The 24,156-nt window shown below is 42.9% G+C and overlaps 1 protein-coding gene across 6 annotated transcripts in view; it reads right to left on the bottom strand.

Moving 5' to 3' along the window:
* Window positions 1-24,156, bottom strand: part of LOC147115756 (guanine nucleotide-binding protein subunit beta-4) — an 81,398-nt gene that overhangs the window by 15,608 nt on the left and 41,634 nt on the right. For all 6 annotated transcript variants that reach the window (XM_085990276.1, XM_085990278.1, XM_085990277.1 and 3 more), the window contains 6 exons: window positions 10,855-10,956; window positions 6,608-6,646; window positions 6,408-6,514; window positions 5,038-5,101; window positions 4,789-4,951; window positions 2,596-2,662 (listed from right to left, as the gene is read on the bottom strand). In XM_085990276.1, coding sequence (XP_085846402.1) covers window positions 2,596-2,662; window positions 4,789-4,951; window positions 5,038-5,101; window positions 6,408-6,514; window positions 6,608-6,646; window positions 10,855-10,911 — 497 coding nt within the window. In that variant the 5' untranslated portion in view covers window positions 10,912-10,956. The remainder of the gene's footprint in view (window positions 1-2,595; window positions 2,663-4,788; window positions 4,952-5,037; window positions 5,102-6,407; window positions 6,515-6,607; window positions 6,647-10,854; window positions 10,957-24,156) is intronic.

The raw sequence follows: 24,156 nt of genomic DNA, 5'->3' as shown, positions 1-24,156 counted from the left end.
TGCTCCTATTTCTTATGGAGAATGAAGTGGGCAAATGGAGCATATTTCAGGCGTGAGCATTTGGGGAACAGCGATCATAATATCAGGTTTTAAAAAGTTATGGAAAAGGACAAGGAATAATGAGGTGTAAAAATAATTAACTGGAGGAGGGCTAATTTCAGCAAGTTGAAAAGGGATCTGGCCCAGGTAGATTGGAATCAAAAATTGGTAGGCAAAACAGTAATCGAACAATGGGAGGCCTTCAAAGAGGATATGGTTCAGGTGCAGAGTAGACACATTCCCACAAGGGGGAAAAGGAAGGGCATCCAAAGCTAGAGCTCCCTGGATGGTGAAAGAGATTAAAATGAAACAGAAAAGGAGGCTTATGACAAACGTACAGTTCATAATACAATAGAGAACCAAGCTGAATACAGAAAGTACAGAGGAGATCTAAAAAAGGGAGTAAGAGGTGCAAAGAGAGATTATGAGAATAGATTAACAGCCAACATAAAAATGAACCCAAAAGTCTTTCATATATAGCAAAAGGGTAGTCAAAGGAAGGGTGGGCCAATTAGGGACCAAAAAAGATCTTGTGGAAGCAAAGGGCATGGCTGAGGTACTAAATGTGTATTTGCATCTGTCTTCACTAGAGGATGCTGTCAATGTAGCAGTAAAGGAGGAGGTAGTAGCGATATTGAATAAGATTAAAATAGATAAAGAGGAGGTACTTAAAAGGTTGACAGTACTCAAACTAGAAACAACATTGGGTCCGGATGGGATGCATCCTAGATTAGAGGTAAGCAAGAGTGGAAATTGCATAGGCTCTGGCCACAATCTTCCAATGATATGGGGGAGGCACCAGAGGGCTGGAGGATTGCAAATGTTACACCCCTGTTCAAAAATGGAGAGACAGATAAACCCAGCAATTGCAGGCTGGTTAGCTGGGACAAAATAAATTGGCATTTGGAAAAGTGGGCTAATAAATGAAAGCTAGCATGGACTTTAGTTAAAGACAATTTGTGTTTGACTAACTTGATTGAGTTTTTTGATGAACTAACGGAGCGGGTGGATGAGGGTAGTGCGGTTGATGTGTATAAGGACTTTCAAAAGGTATTTAAAAGTACCACAGAATAGACTTGTTAGCAAAATGAAAACCCACGGATTAAAGGGACAGTGGCAACGTGGATACAAAACTGGCTAAGGGTCAGAAAGCAGAGTAGTGGTTTTCCCCCCATTTCATTTTTTCTTGTAATTTTTCCACTCCTATCCCCCCCCCCTTTCCTTTTGTTTCGCTCTCACACCTTGCAGCTATCCCTTGCCCTGCCAGTACACTTTACACCCAATCTCAGCCTATTACCATCTCGTCTAGCTTCTAACACCTTTTATTGTCTCTTTTTTACTTCTTTTGTTTCTTTTATCCGATCGCAGCCCTGCCTCCGATCTAGCTTTCCTTTCCAGTTTTGAAGAAGGGTTCGACCCGAAACGTCAACTCAAATTTCTCTCCACGGATGTTGCCTGACCTGCTGAGTTTTTCCAGCATTTTCTGTTGTTATTTCGGATTTCCAACATCTGCAGTATTTTGCTATCGTATAGTGAACGGTTGTTTTGCAAACTGGAGGGAAGTGTGCAGTGGTGTTCCCCAGGGTTCGGTATTAGGACCACTGCTCTTTGATACATATTAATGACCTGGACTTGGGTATGCAGGGCATAATTTCAATGTTTGCAGATGACACGGAACTCAGAAATGTAGAACAATGAGGATAGTAACAGACTTCAGGAGGACATAGACAGACTGGTTAAATGGGCAGACACATGACAGATGAAATTTAGTGAAATGCAGAGAAGTGTGAAGTGATACATTTTGGTAGGAAGAATGAGGAGAGACAATATAAACTAAATGGTATAATTTTCATGGGGGTGCTGGAACAGAGATCTGGGGGTGTGCATACACAAATCTTTGAAGGTGGCAGGACAAGTTGTTAAAAAAGCATTCGGGATCCTTGACTTTATAAACAGAGGCATGGAGTACAAAAGCAAGGAAGTTATGCTAAACCTTTATAAAATAGTGGTTAGGCCTCAACTGGAGTACTGTGTTCAATTCTGGGCACCGCACATTAGGAAGGATGTTGAGGCCTTAGGAGAGGGTGCAGAAGAGATTTACTAGAATATTACCAGGGATGAGGGACTTCAGTTATGTGTAGAGACTGGAAAAGCTGGGGTTGTTCTCCTTAGAGCAGAGGAGAACAGGAGATTTGATAGAGGTGTTCAAAATTTTGAATGGTTTTGAAAAGAGTAAATAAGGGGAAACTGTTTCCAGTGGTAAAAGGGTCAGTAACCAGAGGACATAGATTTAAGGTGATTGGCAAAAAAAAAGAGGCGACAGGAGGGAAAAAAATGACACCGAGTTTTAAAGATTTAGAATGCACTGCCTGAAAGGGCGGTGGAAGCAGATTCAAGGAACTGGATAAATACTTGAAGGGAAAGAAGTTACAGGGCTATGAAGAAAGAGCAGAGGAGTGGGACTGATTGGATAGATCTTTCAAAGAACCAGCACAGGCACGATGGACCGAATGGCGGCCTCCTGTGCGGTATCATTCTATGGGCTTTCCAACTTACCAACTCGTATCTCCTGAACTTGTAATAATCTGGTTGTCATCCAGAAAACGACAACATGATAAGTAACCTGTAAAAAAAACAAACCAAATATCAACAGTAAAAGTATGCTTTCAGTATCAACATCAGCATAATTTACACTGGTTTTAAAATAATGTCTGCAATCAAGTACAACATTCAATTTGATAGTAGAAATTTTCATGCAGAACTTTCTTCATTCCACTGAACCTGATCCTTCCAACATAACTGCCTGGAATTTGCAGTCAGCAGCGAAGCGAAGGGAAGGCGTTCACCGCTGGCCCTGAAGTATGCTTTTCACAAAGATTTTGCGATCCATGTGTCAAGAACTTCAGGTTTTCCAACATTCAATTCATATCAACAAAGTATAATGGGGATCCCCTTGTCCGAACTGCTATGACATCAACAAGCTGCCTAAGCAGCCAATCAAATCACAGAATTCTCAGACAGCGAATAAGAAAGTGGGTAAGCTCTTGAAATTCTAACTTTTTAAAAATGTTAGAGAGCAAAACAAAGAATGGGGCTCTCACATGGGGAAAAGGCAAACCTGAAATAAAGATGAACAAACTTTAAAAAAAAATTCTTAAAAGTTTGAATTAAAATGGGCAAATTTCACACTGCACAAAATTTAAATTAGTTTTCCAGGCTCTTAACATTTGTTTAGCAGTAATAACGCTGTCAAAACCCCAGTTACACCTAATCCCTTTGGGTCTAACTTTCCGTGGAGAATTTAACAGCGTACTTACTGTGGAAGAGCTGAAGTTTATAATCAGTTTCCCTGATTTGGGTGATTACACCGATTACTGGCTTTCTGGAGGGGGGGGGGGGAAAAAGAGCACAGCGCAGCCTGTTTTGGAGCCGTCAATGACAGACCACAACTTAAGGATTTCTTTATGTGTCTGCGCCAAATCCCCAAGTTGTGGTCAGTTTCAAAAGGTGGAATGACGGTGAATGCTGCCAGTCTGCCATCATCCCGACCGCAAATTCCGGGCCAATATGTATAATTTACATAGACTCTTCCAACTTTAGTTTCCTGAGGGTAGTAAATGATCGTAAGTTTCCAAAAAGATAAAGCTCGAATGTGACTACCAGAAATAAAATCAAGCAAAAACTAGTATCATTTTAACATCACAGTCTACATTACTGAATTCTAACTAGTTGCATTCCACAGATGACATGCTCTCAGTTCCAATAGAATTAGAACATGTCACCTAAACCTGTACTTATAACTTCAACCATGTTCTTAAGTGCTTTTCCACATTTCTCCTGCACTGGCAAAAAACTGTCAAAGAAACCTCACTTTCTTACTCATATCTTCTAGTCTGCACTCAATCAAGAAATCCAGATACATTTACATTGTCCAAGCCTTGGAGCATGTGCCTCAAATCTTTTCTCCAGTGGGAGCAAATTTAGTTTTAAATTAAGCAATTTGCATAGAATGACGTCTGAAGTCGTCATCACTCTTCTCTGCTGAATCCTTTCCAATGCATTAATGTTCTTGTAAAAGTAAAGTGCCCATAACTCCAGCAATATTCAAAATGTGAGGTTGCCAATGAGTTATGTAAGATTCAAGTATCCTACTAATCAAATGCATCTTGATATCAGAATAGCCTCTACAGCTTCAAATTAGTGGTGAAAACTGCTACTGATGAGAAAAAGACAAGGGAGATGAGACAATGAATGACATACATCTAAATTAGTGACTATTACCTGACATTCCACAAAAAAAGTAAACAGGATGTGCAAATTTAAGCTAGATGTTTAACTGATCAGATTGCACCCTGTTTCCTTTTCCTCCCCGCTTGAAGGCACTGACTCTGTTCTGTTAGTTTCACAGGAGCACCTGCCAGTGCCTTGCCCAATACTTGGTCATTCCTATGTGACATCCCAGAGTGTTGGTAGGCTATTCAACCTCAGTATCACAACTGAATCGGATTCAATCCTTAACTCACCTTACAAACATTCCAGGAAGAATCATTGGATACTTTGACCAATTTTCCTCTTCCTAGCACAGGTGGTAATTAGGCCAACTATAATATCTCTATCACTGCCTCAGCTACATCAAAACTTGGACCTTCATTGTTAGTATGGCTCATCTACATACCACTTTAACCAGTTGAGCCATTGAGGAAGCACGGAGATTAACATTTCTGACCACTTACACCAATATTGCCTTACCTGTGTGTCCTGGTAGTTCCCTGCTCACTCGAACATTGCCCTCCCTAGTTTTCAAGCTGTATATTGAACAGATGTTGTCCAACCCACCACAGGCAACATAGTTTCCAGATGGAGCATATGCACAAGTCATAACCCATGATGATCGCAAAGGGATAGCATGCATCTATAGGAAAGACAAGAAAATATCAAGTGGTTATTGAGTTCATACTAGTCTAGATCTAGCACATTTAAAAGCAATTTCATTCTTACTTTGTTTGTTGTATAACTGTCCCAGATGATCAACTTTCCATCTTGAGATGCGCTGACTAAAAGTCTGCAAAGACAAAAATATTTTATGCATTGAAGGAAGTCAAGGCCACGGATAGGGTGGAAAACAAATTTCACAAACAAAAGCAGGGCTGTGTGGCTTTAGTTATGAAGAGAGACTAGAGAAACTGGTGCTTTTTTACAATTGGAACAAAGAAAGATTTGACAGGCGTTCAAAATTGAGAGGTTTTGATGAGTAAATTGAGTAAACACTACTCCACGAGTCGGCTTGGTAATTAAAGAGCATAAATTTATCACCAAGAGGACAAAGAGAGTGATTTGAAAAAAATATATATATTTTTAAATAAAAGAGGATTGTTGGAACATGCAATAATGTACCAGAAACAGTAAATGATGGAATCAGAATCTATGATAGCTTTTAAAAATAGGATACATATTTGAAAAAAGTAAAATTAAAAAAGCAAGGGGAAAAGGCAGGGAAATGGTACAAGTGATAACCCTTCCAGAGAACCAGCAGAGTGGGTTGAACAGTCTCCTTCTATGCTATAAAAAAAATTCTGTGACTTGATAAATCTACACAATTATGATACATTAAATTCTTGTTCCTGCCAAAATACTTTTCAACTTGAACACTTGATAGACAATACTGCCCAAATTCTTAATTTTATCCCACGTCAGATGACACTACTGCAAATCTGAAAACCAAAAATTAATTGCATCAACTAAAAACAATCCCGATTAAACAGTAGCATCAAAATGTGCCGTAAACTATTAATTTATTCCCATCACAAGATTTAGGGACTTCATGATGCCAGGATAACATTTTTCTTTTAATGCACAGTCTGTTAATAAGGACCGGTTTTAGCCATGTACTCTACCAGCTGGTCACCACTGACCAATAAGGATCATAGATGACTACAATCTAATTTTTACAGTGGTAAAACATTGTTGCAACGATGGACTTTTGCAACATTTTCAACATTGCTTTCTGTAAAACACTAATTTTAAGCACGGAGCCATTTCAATAAGTGCACCGTTGCAATAATTCCTCTAGGCATTATAACTGCAAGACATTAATGGATTAGCTCTGGCATGTGCAAATTCAAAAGCACCAAAACAAAGGGAAGAGCTCTCGATAGCAGCCATTGAAAATAAGTGAAAGGAATGCCATTAGAATCAAATGGCCTCTAGCTGAATGCAGACTAAAAATTGCTGATCACAGAGTCAACAGTGCAACGGATTCATTGCAAAGATCACAATGAACACGATAAATGTGAGCTTATAATTGTTAGTCACTGTACTAACCGATCATATAATCATATGGTTAAGAGAGTCAACATTCAAGCACTGACCTGGAGTCTGATCCCCAATGCATGGCATAGATTTTAGCCAAATGTCCCCTCAATGTACGCCTTGTCCGCATTTGGATTCGACCGACTGAATCCAGACCAGCTGTGATCTGGAAATAAAATTTAGTTAGCTGTACTTCTATGAAACTAGCAAAGAACAAAGGTAATACAAGCTATTTGCCCATTTTCCATTAACTGTTTACCTGGGCTAGGGTGGAATCGCCACATGCTTTCCTTGCATCCTGCAATGACAAACAAAATTCTATTTACTTCATACTTAACACAAGTAATAAATCCAATACCACTACTTAAGATGCTGCTCTCAATGCCATTAGGTTTATTTTTAATAGCGATAGCACCATGCTACTAAAATAACCTTCCTGAATTACGACATTCACACATTTGGCCTGGACACTTAGCGGTCAATGTTTAATTGGCACAGTCTGCATATGTTTGTGGTCAAAAACCAGTGCGAGTATTCTGCTGTCTCTCTAACATCACTCTGGGACTACTACCTCCTATTGCTGCTCTCAATTTGAATTCCCGGGGGGGGGGGGGGGGGAGAAGAAAGAGGAGAGGGCGAGGGCCAAGGGGGGAGGGGAAGGGCCGAGGGGGAGGGGGAGGATGACGACGAGAGTGATCGCCTATTTCCACCTCCAGAACATTGCCCCTGCCTCAGCTCATTTGCTGTTGAAACCCTCATCCAGCCTCCCACGTTCTACCCTCCGTAAACTTGAGGTCATTCAAAACTCTGCTGCCCTAGTCCTAACTCGCACCAAGTTCCGTTCACCCATCACCCCTGTGCTCGCTGACTTACTTTGGCTCCCAGTAAAGCAACGCCTCGATTTTAAAATTCTCATCCGCGTTTTCAAATCCCTTCATGGCCTCTCCCCTCCCTATCTCTGTAAATTCCTCTCGCCCTACAACCCTCAGAGATGTCTGCACTCCTTTAATTCTGGCCTCAGACACATCCCCGATTTTAACCACGCCACTATTGGCGCCTGTGCCTTCAGCTGTCCAGGCCCGAAGCTCTGAAATTCCCTTCCTAAACCGCTTTCCTCCTTCAAAACGCTCCTTAAATCCTACCTCTTTGACTAAGCTTTGTCATCTGCCCCAATGTCAAATTTTGATATGGAACACCCCTGTGAAGCGCTTTGGGACGTTTTTCTACATTAAAGGCGCTACATAAATAAGTTGTTGTTGAATGCATTCAGTGCAAAATGGCTGAAAGTGAAGCTAAAAAAGGAATCTCTAGCAAACAATGATTGTGGCTGGAATTTTTAATAACTACTTCAAAATAAAATGCTTCATTTTTTGGTGACATTTAATAGCTTAATAAAAATGTACACATATATACTAAGCCAACTAGAACAACTTTAAAAGCTGGGTTGATTTAAAGTGGACTCCCATTATGACCAAGACACAGCATTACACCTCCAAATGTCAGCTGATGTCTCTATTGTATATAGAAAATCTGACACGAAATAGCTTACAGAACGCAAAAGTTCCACTAAGCTAGATTGCTATAACTAATTAGTTCACAAAATACAAAACTATTTTTGAAACAAACCCAGTCGTGAAAAAACCTGAAGAATTTTCAGCAGCAATGTAACAAAATAATTTCATTAATTCAAAAATGGAGGCTCAAACTAAATTGAAATTCTCATTTAAATATGTTGTAATACAAATCAAACCGTTTGTTGCCTGACCATACAGATTCTGCATTGATGCCTCGGTGAAAGGGCCAACGGCATATTTTTTTTTTTAAACTCACCCACATACAGCTTGAGGATATATACTTTGGGGAAGAGCCCCCAGAAATAATAACTTGCATTTATATAAGCACCTTTAACATAGTAAAACGTCCCCAGATGCTTCACAGGAATAATCAGGCGAAAACTGTCACCGAGCCAAAGAAGCAGGCATTAAGACAGGCTTGGTCAAAGATGTAGGGTTTAAGGACCATCTTAAAAAGGAGAAGAGGTGGACAGGGAGGTAATTCCAGAGCTTAGGACCTAGATGTCTGGGCTATCAATAGTGGAACGAAGGGAGTGGAGGATGCACAAGTGGCCAGAGTTGGAGCAACGCAGAATTCTGAGGGTTGTAGGGCTGGAGGAGGCTAGAGATAGGGATGGGCAAGGCCATGGCGGGATTTAAACGTGAGAATTTTAAATTTGAGGCGTTGATGGACTGGGAGCCAATGTAGGTCAGCGAGCACAGGGGTGATGGGTGAATGGGACTTGGTGCAATTTGGGATACAGGCAGCAGAGTTTTGGTTTAGCTCAAGTGTATGGCGGTTGGAAGAGGGGAGGCCAGCCAGGAGTGCAATGGAAGTGTCGAGTCTAGGGGTAACAAAAGCATGGTCGAGGGTTTCAGCAGATTGGCAGGGGTGGAGACAGAGGATATTACGAAGTAGGCAGTCTTCAAGATAGAGCGGATATGGAGTTGGAATTCAGGGTGAAATAGGACGCCGAGTTTGCGAACAGCCTGGCTGAGCCTGATACAGTGGCCTGGGAGAGGGATGGAATCGGTGGCTATGTAACCGAGTTTGTGGCAAAGACCGAAGACGGTGGCTTCACTTTTCCCAATATTTAAAATTTCATCTCATCCCGGCCTGGATGTCAGACAAGTAGTCTGACAACACAGAAGCAGTGGAGGGGTCATGAGAGATGATGGTAAGGAAGAGCTGGATGTAGTCAGCGTACATGTGGAACCTGACATTCTTGTGTTTTCTAATGATGTTGCTGAAGGGCAACATGTGAAACAGGAGGTGGTGAAGGACAGATGTTTGCGGGGCTCCAAACACAACCATGCCGGTGCGATAAAACCAAACACAGAAACAAATATATTACAACTTGAAACAAGTCAACTGTCAAACATTTAACAATTAACTATAAACACATTTTTTTGAACATTTAAAATGTTGAAATTCATGAGAAAATTATTTTTCAGTGATACAGCGATGCTTTATATTCTCATTATGGCCAAGAAAGGCAGGGTTGAGGCACCAGCACTGGGAGCTGGAAACTCACTCACAGCCTACTCCCATGTGATTTAAGACATGTGAAATAGGGCTTACAGCCATCTGTCCAGCTGCTAACTCTAGACAAGTGGTGTGCTTTACAAAGAAGTAATTTATTCTAGAGCAAGTCTCCCCATCACAAGGTCAGAAATTGGGCTCCTCTGATAATGAAGCAGCCAATACCAGCAGGACCTAGGCAACATCCAGGTTTGGGCTGACAAATGGCAGGTTTCAATCACACTACATAAGTGTCAAGCGATGACCATCTCCAACACGGGCAGCACGGTGGCATAGTGGTTAGCACTGTTGCCTCACAGCGCCAGGGACCCGGGTTCGAATCCGGCCTCGGGCGACTGTCTGTGTGGAGTTTGCACATTCTCCCCGTGTTTGCGTGGGTTTCCTCCGGGTGCTCCGCTTTCCTCCCACAGTCCAAAGATGTGCGGGTTAGGTTGATTGGCCATGATAAATTGACCCTTAGTGTTAGGGGGGATTAAATATGTGGGGTTATGGGGATAGGGTGGGATATGTGTTGGTGTAGGGGTTATGGGGATTGGGTGGGACATGTGTCGGTGCAGGCTCGATGGGCCGAAATGGCCTCTATCTGCACTGTGGGGTTTCTGTGATTCTGTGAATAAAAGGTCCAGATCTCCACCCTAACCACCTCCCCACTCCTCTCTTCTTTGCCCCCCCCCCCCCCCCCCGCCCCGAGCTTCAAAAGCACAATCAAGACCCCCACTATCAACATCCTAGGGGACACCAGTAACCAGAAACTTAACTGGACCAGTCACATCAACAACATGACTATGCAGAGGTGTGGCAATCTTAATTAAAAACACTTTTCATGCAAGTGAATTATATTAGCTAATCTCAGCCATAATGGCAGCAAGATTCCCACTGTTCTTATGGGTGGGTGTCCTGGTGTATGGCCTGCCAAGGCCCCTGCATCTCGTCAGCAACCTTTACTAGAAGACAAAATAGATGGATGCTATAGAAGCACAGGATTGGGCTCAGTTGTGAGGATTTCAATAGATGAACAGTTCCAACACTCTATAGGCTCACAGAAACAGCCACCAGGGTCAGGTACCCCACGGTTGCTGCCTATGGTCTTACACCTCAGCACAAGTGGCTGGCTTAAGGGAAGGTGCAGCAAGGAAACTGGAGTGGAAGAATTGGAAATCATGCATTTGAAAGGGGATATTGGGTATGATTAAAGCTTAGTTTTTCAAGGATCTTAAACACTAAATTATAGTACGATAAACAGGACACACAATTTAGGTCAGGAGGATCATGTAACTTCAAACTTGGCAAACTAAGATAACAAATAATGAGACTTTGCACTTCCTTCAGTCAAGAGTGGCATTTTAACTTTGGTTCACTTCTTCTGCATGTAACTTAATTTAAGAGTGTATAGTTGATGTAGCATCTTACCCTAATTTGATTCCGCAATTGCTCTGCTTCTTGCCTCAACTGTTCCAGTTCACTCATTGTCCTGGCTTGGTATCAATATGTCCACACGATCACAAAACGGATCTATAAAGCAAAACATATCTAGTCAGTGCTATTCAAATTCATTCAACTATCACAAAGGGTTACATTCTGCACGCTATGATCTATTATGATACAATCATTTTTCGGAGGTCACTTTTAGAACAAACAGGTTAATACTTGCAAAAGGTTCACTCCTCGCCCCACTGTAAAAAGGCAGCTTCCAATCACGCCCACATTTTAAAAAAATGGATTTTATCTTCCAATCAGAAATGAAAATGCTAAGGAATTAAACTTTCTTGCACCACTGACAGCACCAAGTAGATGTTAGATGAAAATGACAGCTGTCCCTACAGTACCGACAATATATCTAACCCAAAGCCCTCAGAAAAGCATGTTATTGTAGGAAATATATCCCAAAAAATTCAGGAGACAACTGTTTTTTAAAAAAATGGCAATTCAGTAATATTTCAGTTTTTCCTCATCTGCAGCATTCAACAATGAGGAGGGCTCCGTTCAGTATTTTAAGGTTGCATAAGCTGTAGCCAAATTGAAGCTCCAAGTTGCTGCAAGAAATTTGCAATTAAGCATGGATATTTAAATGTATTGCTCATGACTGGGCAGTTGAATGTTGCAGTACTTGAAGTTTTACAATCACCAAAACACAAATAAGACACACAATGAACATTTTGATTTACAGTTAGAAGATCTTTACTATTACAGTTAAAAACAGAGTTTCATTAACATACTTCCAATTCACAATTACAGCTGAAATGTCTGCTCCAGTGATTAGTATTAAACATGGACAGACTCAAAAAAATCATGTGGTATAACTAATTTGGAATGCCGATGCGGCTAATTGCATTTTTTGATTAGTAATTTAAAATTGAGTAATAGGCATGTGATCTCAATGCTTGTTCGCACAGCGTAGACATGTGTACATTAATAATTCTTTTGCACCAGTATTTACAGTAGAGGAAGAGGATTGCCAGAAATCCCAAGGAAACTAAATCAGGGACACACACTCAATAAAATTAATGTAAGTAAAATAACAGTAATGAAGAAAATAATGGCACTAAAGAGTGACAAATCCCCAGGACCAGATGGTTTCCATCCCAGGGTTTTAAAGGAAGTTGGTGAGTACACTGCAGATGCCCTAATTATCATCCAAAGTTCTCTCGATTCAGGAGCCGTTCCTTCAGATTGGAAAATTGCGCAAATCACTCCGCTATTTAAAAATGGTGAGGGGGGAAACCAGGGAATTTATAGACCAGTTAGCCTAACATCTGCTGTCGGGAAATTGCTAGAGTCTATAATTAAGGATAGGGTGACTGAACACCTCAAAAATTTTCAGTTGATCAGAGATGGATTTGAGAAAGGTAGGTCATGCCTGACAAGCCTGATCGAGTTTTTTGAAGAGGTGACTAAAGTAGTGGACAGGGAAATGTCTATGGGTGTTATTTATATGGACTGCAATAAGGCATGTGACAAAGATTGTTAACTAAGGTAGAAGCCCACAGAATTGAGAACAAATTACTGACCTGGTTAGGAATTTGGCCGAGCGGCAGCAGACAGGCAATAGGGATAAAGGATCGGTACTCAAATTGGCAGGAGCTGACTAGTGGTGTCCTGCAGGGATCTGTGTTGGGGCCTCAGCTACTCAATATTTATTAACATAGAAAGTCATATCAAGTTTGCCAATGACACAAAGATAGGTGGAATTGTAGGTAGTGTAGATGGAAGCATAAAAATACAAAAGGATATCGACAGATTAAGTGAATGGGCAAAACTGTGGCAAATCGATTTCAATGTAGACAAATGTGAGGTCATCCACTTTGGACCTAAAAAGGATAAAACAGAGTACTTTCTAAATGGTGAAAGGCTAAAAACAGTGAAGGTCCAAAGAGACTTGGGGGTCCAGATACATAGATCATTAAAATGTCATGAACAGGTGCAGAAAATAATCAAAAAGGCTAGAGGACTAGAATACAAGGGGGTAAAAGTTATCCTGCAGCTATACAAAGCCCTGGTTAGACCACACCTGGAGTACTGTGAGCAGTTCAGGGCACCACACCTTAGGAAGGATATACAGTATTGGCTTTGGAGGGAGTGCAGTGTAGGTTTACCAGAATGATACCCGGACTTCAAAAGGTTAAGTTACAAGGAGAGATGACACAAATTAGGGTTGTATTCCCTAGAATTTAGAATGTTAAGAGGTGATCTGATCGAAGCTTTCAAAATATTATGGGGAACAGATAGGGTAGATAGAGAGAAACTATTTCAGCTGGTTGGGGATTCTAGGAGTAGGGGGCATAGTCTACAAATTAGAGCCAGACCTTTTCAAGAGTGAAATTCGGAAACACATCTACACACAAAGGGTGGTAGAAGTTTGGAACTCTCTTCTGCAAATGGCAATTGATGCTAGATCAATTGTTAATTTTAAATCGGAGATTGATAGCTTTCTGTTAACCAAAGGTATTAAGGGATGTGGGCTAAAGGCAGGTATATGGAGTTAGGTTGCAGATCAGCCAGGATCTCATTGAATGGCAGAGCAGGCTTGAGGGGCTGAATGGCCTACTCCTGTTCCTAAGTTAACATTTTACCAATACATTAAAAAAAAAGTAATTTTGATCATTGTGTATAGTTTATTCATTGGTTACTGAATGGTGGTAGATGTTTGTTTAGTAAATATACATGAAGTACATTTACCTGTTGTGTGCGAGTGTATGCAAGGCGTGCGAGTGTTATGCAAGGCGTTTTTCAATGAAATTAGTAAATGTGGCTAAAATGGTGTTGCTATAGCCAAACCTATGGCTGGTCAGCAATTTCTATTGGACAACACTGGAACAAAGGGAAGAGAAAGAGATCAATAATACCCGGGTCTGGCATAAACAGGAATTTGCCTGTGTGGAGAAGGAATCAAACTCGACTTTATATATTGCAAAATGCTCTCAGAAAGGCGGAGTTACCCCATTCAGCTCCAACTACATTTTCCCCTGGAGTTCTGGGCACAGCAGACAAACTCTTCCATGGGCAATTCTAGGATATGCTTTCAGGTACCAATGAGTTTGCCATAAAGCACAAAACACTCGGTGAGGGGAAGGCAAAAGGGAGTTAGAGCAGTGTGCTTGTTGAGGTTAAGAAAGCACTATTAGCATGGGGGTGGGGAAGTAATTGGCTATAGGAGGAGGACAGTGAACATTACAATCAACAGGAGGGTGGAAAAAAGGAAATCAGACAGCAGGTCAAACACAACAGTATTTGAGGGGCTATAGTTCACCAAGGCACACTTTGGCCATGATCTGTGGTAGGTTTGAGTGTATGAATTTACATCTAAATTTTATCACTTCTGAAATATATAAATCAAGTTTTTCACCAAGACATTGATTTTTTTTTAAAAATTATCACCTTTGCTTCCCATTCCAAGACACTTTCTTGAGGAGACAAACATTCCTGTGCAGCCATACAAGTGACTTTGAAATGAAAATATATGTTGATTCAAGTCCACAAGGCTGCATTACACTATTTCAAGTACATGTGGACACTTAGATCACCTGGCATAGGAGTTTTCAACACATTCTAAAATAAAATATTGCAGCCCATCCAGCAATTTTTATACAAGAAATACCAGCATTCATTGGAGGGTGATCTGGATATACAATAGGTCAAGGCAGAGGAATAATACAACTAACATTCACTTAACAGAACTATCATTGCTGATTGCCAATTGCATGTCTTCATTCATTTGATATATTTTATAGTACTCGTGCTACTCATCGTACTAAACAAGAGTCCTGCACCAGTATACTTCAAATGGTGTAGGTTTTAAAATAGAATCGAAGAACATAGGAACAGGAATAGACCATTCAGCCCCTTGAGCCTGTTCTGCTGTTCAATTAGATCATGACTGACCTGTACCTCAACTCCACTTACCCACTTTTGATCCATATTCCTTGATGCCCATACCAAATAAAAATCTGCCGATCTCAGTCTTGATAATTTCAATTCACCCATCGTCCACAGCCTTTTGGGGAGAGAATTCCACATTTTCACTACCCTTGAATTTTAAGATTATATCTCATTTTGGAATCCGAGGAAATAGTTTCTCCATATCTACCATATCAAATCCGTTTAACATTCAAAACACCTAGATCAGATCACCCCTCCCTCTTCTATACTCAAGGGAATACAAGCCAAGTTTATGCAATCTGTCCTCATAATTTAACCCTCTAAGTCCCGGTATCATTCTAGTGAATCTGCACTGCACCCCATCCCCCAACTGCCAGCCGTGGCACAGTGGTAGCACTCTCCCCTGAATCAGAAGGCTGTGGGTTCAAGACACACTCCAGAGACTTGAGCACAAAATCTAAGCTGACACTCGAGTGCAGTGCTGAGGGAGTGGTGCACCATCTGAGGTGCAGTCCTGCAGAGGAGATGTTCTGCTCAGGCGGATGTAGAAGATCCTATGTCCAGGGCCCCAAACACCCCTTCCAGGTGAAACAGCAATTTACTTGTACTTCTCGCAATCTAGTATACTGTATTCGCTGCTCACGATGCGGTCTCCTCTACATTGGGGAGACCAAACGCAGATTGGGTGACCGTTTTGCGGAACACCTCCGTTCAGTCCTTAAGGGTGACCGCGAGCTTCCGGTCGCCTGTCATTTTAATTCACCGCTCCATTCCCACTCGGACCTCACCGTCCTTGGCCTCTTGTATTGTTCCACGGAAGCTCAACGTAAACTCGAGGAACAGCACCTCATCTTCCGATTAGGCACTCTGCAGCCTTCCGGACTCAATATCGAGCTCAACAATTTCAGATCATAACCTCGGCCCCTATTTCATTTTTTCTTGTAATTTTTCCACTCCTTTTCCCCCCCCCCCCCCTCTCCTTTTGTTTCTCTCACACCTGGCAGCTATCTCTTGCCCTGCCAGTACACTTTACACCTAATCTCAGCCTATTACCATCTCGTCTAGCTTCGAATACCTTTTATTGTCTCTTTTACTTCTTTTGTTTCTTTTATTCTTTTGTCCGATCGCAGCCCTACCGCCGATCTATCTTCTTTTCTTTCCAGTTTTGAAGAAGGGTTCGACCCGAAACGTCAACTCAAATTTCTCTCCATGGATGGATGTTGCCTGACCTGCAGAGTTTTTCCAGCATTTTCTGTTGTTATCCCATGGCTCTATTTCGAAGAAGAGCAAGGGAGTTCTCCCCAGTGTCTTGGCTAAAATTTATTCCTCAACCAACATAACAAATATATTATCTGGTCATTATCACAGCTGCTTGTGGGACCTTACTATGTACATATTGGCTGCCATGTTTCCTACTTTACAACAGCAACTAGATTTCAAAAAGTACTAAATTAGCTTTGGGACATTCTGAAAGGCGCTACATAAATGCAACGCCAATATATCCTTCCTGAGGTGCAGTGCCCAGAACTTAACGCAGATGAGGTCCAACCGAAGCTCTGTACAACTGAAGATAACCTCTCCCCGTTGTATTCCAACTCTCTAGATAAAGGTCAACATTCCATTAGCCTTTTTGATTACTTTTTTGTACCCATCAACTAGCTTTTAGTGATTCCTGCACCTCACCCAAATCCCTTTGCTCCTCCAGTTTCTAGTCTCTTGCCATTAAGATATTATTCCAGTTTGTCTTTGTTGTATCCAAGTGGATGACCTCACACTTCCCCACATTGAACACCATCTGCCGAAGTTTTGCCTACTCACTTAATTGGTCTATGTCCCTTTGTAACATCCTGCTTCCATCTACTGTACATAAGTTACAGTGCATCATAATTTAGTGTCATCTAAATGTGGATATACAACTCTATTCCTTCATCCAAGTCATTGCTTATATGGTGGACAGCTGAGTCCCTAGTACAGACTCCTGGGGAACAGTTGTCACATTCCACCAGAGTACATTCCCTTTATCCCTACTCCTACCTCCAAGTGTTTTGGTAAGTTTGGAAGAGATGGTAATGTAATTTGGGGACCTCGTGGGCTGATTCCAAGTGGTGTGAATGCGTATGACAGATGTCAGGTTGCAAATACATCCGAGAATCAGGCTATTTACAGAAAGGTCAGAGAAGTGAAAAAGAGGGACAAAGAGAGGGTATAAGAATAGAACGGCTGCCAACATAAAAGGTAATCAAAAAGTCTTCTATAGGCATATAAATAGTAGTAAGGAGGGGTGGGGCTGATTAGGGACCAAAAAGGAGACCTCTGCATGGAGGCAGAGGGTATGGCCGAGGTACTAAATGAGTACTTTGCATCTGTCTTTACCGAGGAAGAGGATGCTGCCATAAACAGTGAAGGAGGTGGTAGTGGAGACACTTGATAGTATAAAAATGAGAGGTACAGGAAACTGTGATATCCGGCACCGACGGGACCGAGCTGTTGCCGTCCCATCAAAACTGCTGGACAAACCAGCGCTAATGTTAAAACATACGGAGCTTTTGAGCTCCGTATCTAGCAACAAACCCTGTTGCTTAGCAACAGCTTCTAAACAAACAGTCGGCCGTACCTTGCAATCGTCTATGTAGCTAAGCAACAGCTTCAGCTAGACCTTGCACAGCCTGACTGGTGAAAAAAAAGCAACGAAAAGACTCCTGATTTTTGCCGGTGGATCGAGCATTCCGGACAGTGAACCTTCGGATAAACCAAAGTTTCCGGTATTAGAAAGGCTGGCTGTATTTAAAGTAGATAAGTCACCAGGAGCGGATGGGATGTATCCTAGGATGCTGATGGAATCGAGGGCGGAAATCGCGGAGGTACTGGCCATAATATTCCAATCCTCCATAGATACGAGGGTGGTGCCAGAGGACTGGAGAATTGAAAATGTTACACCCTTGTTCAAAAAAGGGTGTAAAGATAAACCCAGCAACTACAGGCCAGTCAGTTTAACCTTGGTAGTGGGGAAGCTTTTAGAAACAGTAAACAGGGACAAAATTAAGTCGCTTGGATAGCGCTGGATCAATTAAGGAAAGCCAGCACAGATCTGTTAAAGGCAAATCGTGTTTAACCAACTTGATCGAGTTTATTGATGAGGTAACAGAGATGGTTGATAAGGATAATGCGGTCGACATAGTGTACATGGATTTCCAAAAGGCGTTCGACAAAGTACCACGCAATAGGCTCGCCAGCAAATTTGAAGCCCTTGGAATAAAAGGAACAGTGGCAGCATGGATACAGAATTGGCTAAGTGACAGGAAACAGAGAGTAGCGGTGGAGGAAGGTATACAGTGTCGTTCCCCAGGGGTCGGTTCTAGGACCACAGCTTTTCTTGATATATATTAATGACTTGGATGTGGGAGTACAGGACACAATTTCAAAATATGCAGATGACAAAACCTGGAAGTATAGTGAACAGTGAGGAGGAGAGTGATAGACTTCAGGAAGACAAATGGGCAGACGTGGCAGATGAATTTTAACGCAGAAAAGTGTGAAGTGATACATTTTAGTAGAAAGAATGGAGAGGACATATAAACTAATGGTACAATCCTAAAGGGGGTGCACGAACAGAGAGACCTGGGGTTATATGTGCACAAATCGTTGATGGTGGCAGGACAGGTTGAGAAAGCAGTTAAAAAGGCTTACGGGATCCTGGGCTTCATAAATAGAGGAAGAGAGTACAAAAATGTGGAAATGATGATGAACCTGTATGAAACACTGGTTCAGCCCCAACTGGAGTACTGTGTCCAAATCTGGGCAGCACACTTTAGGAAGGATTTTTTTTTTTTTTTTTTTTTTTAAAATTTGTTTATGGGATGTGGGTGTCACTGGCAAGGCCAGCATTTATTGCCCATCCCTTATTGCCCTCGAGAAGGTGGTGATGAGCCGCCTTCTTGAACCACTGCAGTCTGTGTGGCGAAGGTACTCCCAGTGCTGTTAGATAGGGAGTTCCAGGATTTTGACCCAGCGACGATGAAGGATCGGCGATATACTCCTAAATCGGGATGGTGTGTAACTTGGAGGTGGTGGTGTTCCCATATGCCTGCTGCCCTTGTCCTTCTAGGTGGAAGAGGTCGCAGGTTTGGGAGGTGCTGCAGTGCATCTTGTAGATGGTACGCACTGCAGCCACGGTACGCCGGTGGTGGAGGCAGTGAATGTGTAAGGTGGTAGATGGGGTGCCATTCAAGTGGGCTGCTTTGTCCTGGATGGTGTCGAGCTTCTTGAGTGTTGTTGGAGCTGCACTCATCCAGGCAAGTGGAAAGTATTCCATCACACTCTTTACTTGTGCCTTGTAGATGGTGGAAAGGCTTTGGGGAGTCAGGAGGTGAGACACTCGCCGCAGAATACCTAGACTCCAATCTGCTCTTGTTGCCACCGTATTTATGTGGCTGGTCCAGTTAAGTTTCTGGTCAATGGTGGGGGATTCAGCGAAGACAATGCCGTTGAATATCAAGGGACAGTGGTTAGACGCTCGCTTATTGGAGATAGTCATTTCCTGGCACTTGTGGTGCGAATGTTACCTGCCACTTATCAGCTCAAGCCTGCACGTCGTCCAGGTCTTGTTGCATGCGGGCATGGACTGCTTCATTATCTGAGGAGCTGTGAATGGTACTGAACACTGTGCAGTCATCAGCGAACATCCGCATTTCTGACCTTATGTTGGAGGGAAGGTCATTGATGAAGCAGCTGAAGATGGTTGGGCCTAGGACACTGGTGTATGTGCCTTTAAGAGCCCCCTGTGTACTGTAATGCCGGTAATGGCCACTCAGGCTATATAAGCCTGTATATTGTCTTGTATCTGTTAGTTCACCTCCAGACTTTGTTCAGTAAACACCTGTGAAACCAACTCCTGCCTTCCGTGTCTCCATTAACACACGGATACAACAGTGGCGATGAATTGGAAACGGACTTAACCTGCAATTCGGCAGCAGCTCAAGGAGATCGATTCCTCAGACGAAAGTCGAAGAAAAAAAACAGGAAAGGGAAAAGCTGTGGTTTCACCAGCTAGCCGAGCTGGTGGCAGGTACTGCAATAATCCTTCCTGGGCGGCGGCTCGATCGGCTGGCTCTGCAGCAGGGCCGAGCAGCGAAGGCGGAGGCAAACAGAGACGGAGAGTGGAGCACTCTGGAGACGGCCGGCGCTGCAAAGCAGGTCGGCATTCGGACCAAGCAGAGGGAGGGAAAAGTCCCAGAGAGTCCGGCGGGAACGAGTCTCCACCTATTAAAAATACCTGTGTAAAAAAAAACGCAGAGAACAGCGTTGTCAGCAGCAGCAGCGGCGGGAAAGCGCGGGAGGCGCCTTCTTTTTTCTGCGGAGAAGAAAGGAAAGCGCGGGAGGCGCCATTTTTTTTCCCAGGATGCCTAAGACTGGCAATATTACTGCTTTCGATAGTAATGTAGAGAATTGGACCACATATGTGGAAAGAGTGGAGAAATATTGCACAGCGAATGAAATAAATGATGATAAAAAGGCATCGGTACTTCTAAATCTAATGGGCACAAGGACATACGGGCTGTTACGAAACTTAATCACTCCAGCCAAACCGATGGACAAGAATTTTAAGGAGATTGTTGATACCCTACACTGCCAATTCGGGACAGGACTGGCAGATTCTCTATGAGACAAATTTGTCTGCGGTCTCCGAAGTGAAGGAACACAAAAAAAGCTACTTTCTGAGAAAGATTTGACACTGGACAAGACTTTCAGTGTGACTTTATCATACGAAGCAGCAGCAAGAGGAGCTGCAGAGATACAGCAAAAGCCACAGGACTTCGGCACCCATGAAATGACACGGGGTTTCGAGAGATGTTATCGCTGCGGCAGATCCACCCATGACCAGAGGGACTGCTGGTTCAAGGACAAAGCATGCAGGCAATGCGGAAAGATTGGACACATTGCACGTATATGCCGATTTGGAAACAAAAAATCCACTGACAGAAAAAAAATCAATAAGGAAAAGTACAGAAAGGTACAAATGATGACGGACAGTAGCTCCAAAGACCAGAAGAGCAATAGCGACTCTGGAAACGAGAGACTAAGCTCTCAAATTACATAATGTAATTGCCAAAGAAGATTACCAGACCATTTGGGTTACCCTCACGATAGCGGGGTCCCCAGTTAAAATGGAGCTAGATACAGGATCAGCCCTAACCGTCATAAGTCGACGGGATTACGAGCGGCTATTTCCGCATATAGACACATCCATTATCTTGAAAACATATACGGGGCAGAAAGTATACCCAAAAGGGAAAATAAAAGGTGCCTGTTGTATACAACGGCAAGGAAATACAGAAGTTGTATTTATACGTTCTGCAAGATGGTGGTCCACCGCTGTTGGGACGTGAATGGATCAGGAAGATACGTTTAGACTGGCACTCCATTCAGGCACTGACGGTGACCAGTAAGGAAAAAAATGATGATGACGTCATACCTGAACGATTAAAAGACATCTTGGCCAACGCCAAGGAAGTGTTCCAACAGGAACTAGGAACCTTGAAAGGCATCACCGCCTCAATAAAGGTGGAAGATGCGGCAATTCCCAAGTTTTTTAAGGCAAGGCCGGTGCCATGCGCAATTCGTCCAGCAGTCGAGGCAGAGCTGGAGAATTTGGAAAAGGCAGGCGTATTATCCAAGATAGATTGGAGCGAGTGGGCAACACCCATCGTCCCGGTCATGAAGAAAACATTGAATAATGATAAATCTGAAGAACAGAGAAAAATTCGCATCTGTGGGGACTTCAAGGTGACTGTAAACCCGGTCCTTCACACGGTACAGTATCCTCTTCCGAGGATAGAAGATATTTTCGCCTCACTATCCGGAGGGAAACGTTCCACCAAAATTGACTTGGCACAGGCATATCTACAGATGGAAGTTGAAGAGGCCTCTAAAAAGTATCTCACGATAAACACACACAAAGGCCTGTACCAGTACAATCGAAACAAATATCATATTGTGGCCACATAATTAACGAGGAAGGGTTGCATAAGTCACCTGAAAAAATTGAAGCGGTCATAAAAGCCCCAGCACCTGAAAATGTCTCACAATTAAGGTCGTTGCTGGGATTGATAAATTACTATCATAAATTTTTACCGAACTTATCAACTATTCTACACCCTCTTAATGATCTTCTACAGACAGGAGTGATTTGGAAATGGAACGAAGACTGTAAACGTGCCTTCCATAAATGCAAAGGCTTGATCACGTCCAAGGAAGTTTTGGCTCATTACAACCCATCATTACCAATCAGACTGGCGTGCGATGCACCCCCTTACGGCGTAGGAGCGGTATTATCGCATAGATTCCCTGATGGCTCGGAGCGGCCGATAGCTTTCGCGTCACGCTCATTGAACTCAGCTGAGCGTAACTATGCCCAGATCGACAGGGAGGCACTCAGCCTGGTATGGAGAGTGAAGAAATTCAACCATTACCTACACGGACAAAAATTTACCTTGTTGACTGACCATCAACCCCTCATCTCCATATTCAACCCTAAAAAGGGTGTTCCCATTATGACAGCGCAAAGGCTACAGAGGTGGTCCCTTTTCCTAGGGGCACACCAATACGACATAGAATACAAAGGATCAAAACAGCATGGGAATGCTGACGGTTTATCACGCCTACCGTTGCCAACGGTAGAAGAGGCAACTACAGTAGACCCAGTGGAGATGTTCCACTCAACCATAGTGGAATGTCTACCAGTAACAAATTCTGCCATTGAAAAGGAAACGAGAAATGACCCGACACTCTCACGAGTCTACAATTTAACAGTGAAGGGATGGCCAGCACATGGCGAACCACTGTTGCCAGCATTCTCGCAAAGAGGAGAACAGCTGTCAGTGTGCCGAGGAACCTTGATGTGTGGATCCAGAGTGGTGATTCCACCCAAACTCCAGGATAAAGTGCTAAAGGAGCTTCACGAGGGGCATCTGGGTGGAGTGAAAATGAAGAACCTAGCCAGAGTGTTTGTGTGGTGGCCAGGTATCGATGGAGACATCGAAGAAATGACCAAGAGCTGCCTAGGATGCCAGAAGGTCCAAAACGCCCCACCACAAGCCCCTCTACATCCATGGGAGTGGCCCTCATCTCCCTGGCAAAGGGTACACATCGACTTTGCTGGTCCATTTATGGACTCAATGTTCTTAATCGCGGTTGATGCACACTCCAAGTGGCCGGAGGTAATAAAGATGTCCTCCACCACCACGGAAAAAACCATCACAGTATTAAGGACCATATTTGCCAGGAATGGGCTGCCTGAACAGATCTGTTCTGATAATGGACCGCAATTTGTGTCCGAAGAATTCAGGAAGTTCTTAGAAAACAATGGGGTTAAGCACTACACGTCCGCCCCATACCATCCTGCCACCAATGGATTGACTGAAAGGTTTGTCCAGACCTTCAAGAAGGCCATAAAGGCCATGGGTAATGAAGACATAAATCTACAACATAAGGTAGATAACTTCTTGTTTGCATACAGGAATGCAACACATGTGGTTACAAACCAAACTCCCGCCATGATGTTCTTCAATAGAAGCCTAAGATGCCGGCTGGATTTGATCAAGCCAAACATCAGAAGGGACGTGGAGAACCGGCAATTTCAAGGCATGAATGAAAGGCCAACTAGAACCTTCCAGGTAGGTCAACAAGTTTTGGCCTGGGACTACCGTACCGAGAAATGGCAGCCTGGAACTATTTGCACACGACTAGGACCACTGATGTATACCGTGGACATTGGAGAAAGCATAATAAGGCGCCATGCTGACCAGATCATAGAGGCATCTGAAAAGGGACAACCTACACCACAACTCTATACGCCTAATGAAGTAGAGATACCCATAGTATCTACCTCCGATCCGGTGATACTGGAACCAGATGAACCCGACACTGGCATTCAAGCCGAATCAGCCTTGCCAAAAGAACCTATTACACCACCAGAAACTACTACACCACCGAGGCGTTATCCGGACCGAGTCAGGAAGCCTCCAGAGAGACCGACTTATAATTGATTAACTGCAGCAAATGTGTAGATTATTGTTCTTGTAACATGTTAATTAATGATTACTTAAAATGTTATGTACTGGTTGTCTAAAAGGGGAGGAATTGTGGTGTATGTGCCTTTAAGAGCCCCGTGTACTGTAATGCCGGTAATGGCCACTCGGGCTTTATAAGCCTGTATATTGTCTTGTATCTGTTAGTTCACCTCCAGACTTTGTTCAGTAAACACCTGTGAAACCAACTCCTGCCTTCCGTGTCTCCATTAACACACGGATACAACAGACACTGCCCTGAGGAACTCCT

Source organism: Somniosus microcephalus, chromosome 6 (assembly GCF_052327205.1).
Source record: "Somniosus microcephalus isolate GS21.2 chromosome 6, FLI_Smic_1.0, whole genome shotgun sequence".
Lineage (NCBI taxonomy): Eukaryota > Metazoa > Chordata > Chondrichthyes > Squaliformes > Somniosidae > Somniosus > Somniosus microcephalus.
The sequence above is the reverse complement of the archived record's forward strand: the minus strand, read 5'-3'. Positions and strand labels throughout refer to the sequence as shown.